Genomic DNA, 5990 nt, shown 5'->3' on the forward strand with positions numbered 1-5990 from the left:
CCCTTCATAAATAAAAAAATTTTAATAAATTTAATTTGATGGAGTTAGCCGCTTTGGCTTCTGAGTGGCTCAAATATAAAATGAAGCCGTATATTATTGTGTTAAACGCGCATAAAAGTAAAAAAAGAAACAATAAATTTTGTATTTTTAATCTTACATTGTATTATTAGTATTTCTCCGATGAAAATTAATTCCGACCAGCTCAGCACCCATGTCCGAGCTAAATTCGACCGCGAAGGGTTAATAAACGCCTCGATTTAGCACGTCATTCAGAAAATTCGCCGTTTATCGCTTAACGTCGCCGAGACGAACGAAATTGCACAATCAAGGAACAAGAATTACGTGCTTGCAGACGATCGGAATTACGTGTTAGCAGTTTGCCTGGCCGATGGGAATATCGTTATGCTGCGTTCATTCGACGATGTCTCGCCCATCACGATACGTACAAATCTGAAAGCGCCCCTGCACGCGGAATGGAGCAATTCCAGAAAGCTGTTGGCGATTGCCGGGACGAAGGACTCGGACAATTCTCAGAGCACCCCGCACGAGTACACGAACCTTTTGAAATTTTATTCGGTCACCGGTAGCCTTGTGTACACCGCGGCGATACCATACACGCAAGTACGTATCTTTCTCAAAGAACAAAACGAACGAACCGCTTATTAGCTACATGAAAGATCGCGATCGTAATGCATATTACGTTTCTCTCTCTCTCCTCGTTGTCGATATTAGTGTCCTGTGTCGGCACTTACATGGGGTCACAACGACAGAAGACTTTTCGTCGCGACTGGAGCACGCGTTCATGCTGCATGGGTGTCAAGGTAATGTACAGTCGGTGGAAGCGATATAGCGAGGTCGTAAAATCAGTCAAAATAAGTACACGTTATACTACGCCTCAATCGTTCACTGCTGCAACTTAATTTTTATTAATATGCAAATTACTGGAGAATAGATGGTGACTTTGATGATGAATTTAAAGGGTCATAAAAGTGTTATAAAGTAGAAAACGGGAACGAAAAATTGAAAGTTATTAGAAATATGGCGTCCGCGTGCAATGACGTAAAAAGATATATTTTGGCACCGTCCCAGAAAGTTTAAATATCAATTCAGAAGTGACGAATCGCCCCGAGTGCGGCTACGTTAATCGGTGTCGCCGTTTAGTGCTTTAATTTACGACCTCGCTGTATCGCTCCCACTAACTATACAGCTCCTCTTATCTGACCGTTGTTAATCCTTAATGCACGGTGCATATGTTTTATAGGCGAGTAGGCTCGCTGCAATTGTTATCCCGTTTAGCTGTGAGGGCGTCTCTAGCGAGGGAATCTAGCGTTCAACAACTACCATTGCCACCGAGATTAAGAGCATCGGTGGCTGCTCTTTTCGCTAGTACAATAAGGTAAAACGAACTCGACTCTTCTCGTAAAATTAGACATAAATTCATATATCAGGTTATCCCGAAAGTTCATGTTAATTTCTCGATAGGTTTGACCAACGAAACAATTCAAACTAACGAAATATTAACGATATTTCATATTAAATATACAGATGTTCCGTACCAGAGCCGAGAGAGTTAAGGCGTTTCGTGTCTCGTCCACCTCCAGGAGGTGGAAGACTACACTGCACGATGCTCAGACACGCCGTGGAACCTGTGCCGTGTTATACGTTATACCTAGAGTACTTGGGTGGTTTAGTGCCTCTCTTAAAGGGTAGAAGAACAAGCAAAATCAGACCGGAGTTTGTGATATTCGATCCGCAAAGCCAAGACATTCTTCAAGTCGTGGAGGATACATCGCAGTGTCCGTCGTTCAGCGATGGATCCGACACAGAGAGAGACACGGCTGACCTGTGCGGATCTCCCAGGAACAAAAGGAAAAATCGACGGAAAAGAGAAGAGAAATCGAACGAAGAGACTGACGATCTCACATACGTGGATACTTTACCCGAGGTAAATTATAACATAATATTTCTTCCGATTCACTGTCTATTGTCTATTTCTCTTATTCCGGTCTACGATAGACGAAGCAACAATCGTTTCGATTCATTCGAGAGAACGTAGCGAAAGATCGATTTTAAGAACCCGCGTATAGCACTTGCAGTCGGCGAATAAGAAATTGCGTGATGTAGCAAAGTTTACCAAGTCCTCTTTGAGCCTTAGGGAATTGCAAAGTCAGTCACGTGACTAGGAGTGTCGCAAGACGTATCTGTTTGCAGCACGCGAGGCTGGTCGAAGTAACGTCCAATATCTGGGGCACGAAATTCAAATTTCACGGACTGGCGGATTCGGTCCCTGCGAACTTAGGTCAAGTTACTTATCGAACATCGTTGCTGCACTTGCAGCCGCGGCAAATGACTCTGGTGATGACGGAGCTGCGCGATGACGTGCCAGCAGGTAAGAAGAAAGTTTCATTTTGAAGAAAACATAAGAAAAGTTTTATTTAAAATAATTTCCATAGTGTTCGATACATTTTTGCCAATCTCCATTCGATCGATTTTCTCCTAGGTCCAGATCCTACGTTCAATCCTAATTTATTCTCCGAAGACGAGGAAGAATCGTTTCAAGAACTTCAAGCTGCCTCGAGAAACACGTCCGAAGCACAACCTCCTCCAATTGCGCCGATGACGCCTCGTAACGCGCGACTCAACTCTAATCGTCCAAAATCTCAAATTTCTAATCAATTTATGACCAGCGAAGCCTTATCTACCACGCTGCCTAGGGTCGAGAATTACGAGAACGAATTGCCCTACGTAGACTTGCAGGAAATAGGAAACTTGTACGAGAACTTGAGAACCGCTCCCACGAACACTTATCGAACACCACCGAGGCACAATCCACCGAGATGTTGCGACGTGCCAGCTCTTCAATCACCGAAAAACGCGGTTGCACCCACGCAAACCATAATCGCGACGTCGAACACGGGAACCGATTACTCGAACAATATTCAAAGAATGAAAACCGCGCTTGCAGATCAACAGCCTGGTCTAGTAACGAAGAAAGAGCTCGAGAACAATAAATTCAATCAAATTTCACAAGATGAGAAAACCGTGTTAACATCCTGTCCATCGACTATCATTCCCATGTCGATACAAAACGGACAAGCTTCAACCATGGAAGCGTCGAACAGTCACGGTTGTTCTCAAGGTTCTATTGTCAATGGTTTGGACAGCAACAATATTAGCAACACTCAGTCGCAGACGATATTTTTTAACGCCTTGCACAATATCACGTGTTCGAGCACTGTGAACGGAATTCAGGGTAAAAACAATCACAACGCCAACTGTTTAGTAAATCAGACATCTTCGACGAATACAACTGCTCAGCATACACCGAGCAATGGTCCTTTCAGCAAAAATGGGATACACTTGTCCAGCAATCATTCGCCAGCCTGTTCTTATCAATTTCCGGAGAACATCGATCAGTGTATCGGACAATCTTGCTCCCATTGCACTTCGAAGATCAGAGATCCGAAATCTCGCGAATTGTGCGGGAAGATAAGTAGCCCTACCACCGGTAGAATCGACGAAATGCGTTTCATCGACGAAGAGACTCGCGGGGAGACTGAAGGAACGTTCGATCAGTCGCGAGCTGTTCACAGAACACCCACGGTTGTCAGTATTGGCCCTCTTTGTGTGAACGATTCCATAGTGAGAAGCTGCAGCGTTGGTTACTTGGACCTGGTTGACGCTCAATTAGTCCCCTGTGACGTTGCTTTGAAGATGTTGAGGAAGGAGGCGCCGAACAAGAGACTGGTCTTGGTATCGAGGAAGTCGAAGAGGAGAAAAAAGAACAAAGCTCAGCAGGAGATAGGGCAGCAAAGTTCAAAATCACCGAGACTTCGTAATTGTGGTAAATCTAAGAGTTTGGACTCCAGTGATATATTTCCGACTAACGAGCAGATAGCTCTGCCGCCGAAGTTGCTCGAACACGTTGAAGAAGTAACGGGAACGACGAATCTCGAGATCGTCGAAGACAAAAGCAACGAGTCCTTGGAGAAGTTGCCAGACCCGATTGAATTATCGAACGAATGCGCGAAGAACACCTCGGACTCCAGTGTTGTTAATTCCATCGAAGTTAAGCCGAGTCGATTGAAAAGTTGTAACTCACCTGCTAGGTAAGCTGACAGATCAACTCACTCGCGCTCATCAATTGCTAGACACTTTACAGATTTATTTTATTCTTACTAAATAAAATTGACACTATTTTTTTACTATGAAGAAAGGTAAATTTCAACTTTAGTAAACACTTTGTTCTTCTAAAAATAGGCAAAGATTGGGAATTTTTTTCATATGTATCTATTGAATGAAAAGTACTCATTTTGTCAGAGGAGATAAATGTAACATTCAGCTTTTTTCTCCAATTTTTAGAAAGTAAGAATGTTTCAAATGGAGAAGTTATCGAGGAATCTCTTCTGTTAGAACGTAATTTTTATTGCATTGTATTTTATTATTTTAGAGGATCTAGCCCAAGCGGTTCATTGGCGTCATCTTTGGATGGTCTTGCAGCCCGGCTTCGAGATTTTGACGAAAGTCACTCTTTGCCACCGCCATCACCTCGTCCATCCACTAGGTAAAATGCTAATTTCTTTAAATTATTTAATAAAACAACGTTTCATCGATATTTGAAATTTCCCTTAGATTGCCTAGAAGTTCTCCTAGCAGTCCAGCACCTTCGAAGAAAGGTAAAAGGCCGGCGTCAGCTTCACCAATTAGGAGAAGGCTTCTATCGAGTCCTTTATTAAGTAGAAAAACACGGAAAAGTCGAGGTGAAAGTTCGGACGAGGAAGGACTCCTGCAGGACGAATCATCGACGAATTACAGGGACCTCGAGACATTCCAAAAGGCGCAATTGCGTCAAAAGGTTGGTAGACAAGATGATGAACATCTTTCTGGTTTATAATTAAAAATGAGTAAAAATGATAAGCATGTTGGTTTTTTGCAAATGTGAATATGATGTATTTTATATACAATTAAAACTGAACTGTGTTCTAAGTCTTCCTCGGTTGATGGGTTAATAAATTCCTTTGAACTACAATGTGCAGTTGAAGCAGAAGGGAGGTGGAATATCTAGTCACAAGTCAGAGGCAGTGAGGCGAGAGCTTGTTATGCACAACAAAGCGCCTATGTGGAACGAATCTAGTCAAGTGTATCAACTGGACTTTGGCGGTAGAGTTACTCAAGAAAGCGCGAAAAATTTTCAAATAGAGTTCAAAGGTCGACAGGTACGACAAACAATTCTTCATTTTCTATATCGTATTTTGTATGATTGAATGACACGTTTATTTCAATGTTGGTACCAGGTTATGCAATTCGGAAGGATAGATGGGAACGCTTACACGTTGGATTTCCAATATCCTTTCAGCGCTTTACAAGCCTTTGCCGTTGCCTTGGCCAACGTCACACAACGGCTCAAGTAATCGTTAGCTGTCGGTACTTCATTTGATACAAGTATGACAATTGCTTTAACCTTTGACAATCAATCCGTTTCCGTTTCGATATTAAATCAAGAAATGATTTCATTTCATATTTAACCTTTGGTATTCGTGTGCAATTCTACTTTACCCAAAGTTATTTTCCTTTCAATTTGGGACAGCTCGAAAGATATCTGAAGTATAGGGTGTTTTAAAAATAGAACCTAATCAAACAGATGATGGAAGAAATATTTTTAGTCTGATATATTGTCAAGGAACAATACGTTACTTTCATGCAATTACAGTAAGTTTACAAGAAAAAATTGTTTCGTCCCTGAAATACAAAACGAGATTGAATAATCGAGATCGGATTGAAATATTTATTTTATCTACTTGATTTTCTAAAATTTACCTGTTACGTACTTTACATTCAACATTAATCAATTTATCACGTAACTGCTGTAACTATTTTTCAGATTTGTGTGAAATTGGGAAAGCGAGTACTGAAAATGCTACCCGGAACATATACTATAATTACATTAAATTATTCGTCCAAACTAAAAAAAAAAAAAGGAAAAGAACAGA

The 5990-nt window shown here is 41.6% G+C and overlaps 1 protein-coding gene across 1 annotated transcript in view; it reads left to right on the forward strand.

Moving 5' to 3' along the window:
- LOC108571992 (tubby-related protein 4) overlaps positions 1 to 5990 on the forward strand; it is a 48887-nt gene extending 42897 nt beyond the window's left edge. The window contains exons 6-16 of the mRNA XM_017934168.1: positions 353 to 621; positions 733 to 821; positions 1262 to 1396; positions 1546 to 1945; positions 2212 to 2389; positions 2501 to 4109; positions 4451 to 4564; positions 4633 to 4855; positions 5037 to 5216; positions 5295 to 5442; positions 5882 to 5990. Of these exons, the coding sequence (XP_017789657.1) occupies positions 353 to 621; positions 733 to 821; positions 1262 to 1396; positions 1546 to 1945; positions 2212 to 2389; positions 2501 to 4109; positions 4451 to 4564; positions 4633 to 4855; positions 5037 to 5216; positions 5295 to 5411 (3314 nt within the window). The 3' untranslated portion in view covers positions 5412 to 5442; positions 5882 to 5990. The remainder of the gene's footprint in view (positions 1 to 352; positions 622 to 732; positions 822 to 1261; positions 1397 to 1545; positions 1946 to 2211; positions 2390 to 2500; positions 4110 to 4450; positions 4565 to 4632; positions 4856 to 5036; positions 5217 to 5294; positions 5443 to 5881) is intronic.

This window comes from Habropoda laboriosa, unplaced genomic scaffold (genome assembly GCF_001263275.1).
Source record: "Habropoda laboriosa isolate 0110345459 unplaced genomic scaffold, ASM126327v1 scaffold67, whole genome shotgun sequence".
NCBI classification, from domain to species: Eukaryota; Metazoa; Arthropoda; class Insecta; order Hymenoptera; family Apidae; genus Habropoda; species Habropoda laboriosa.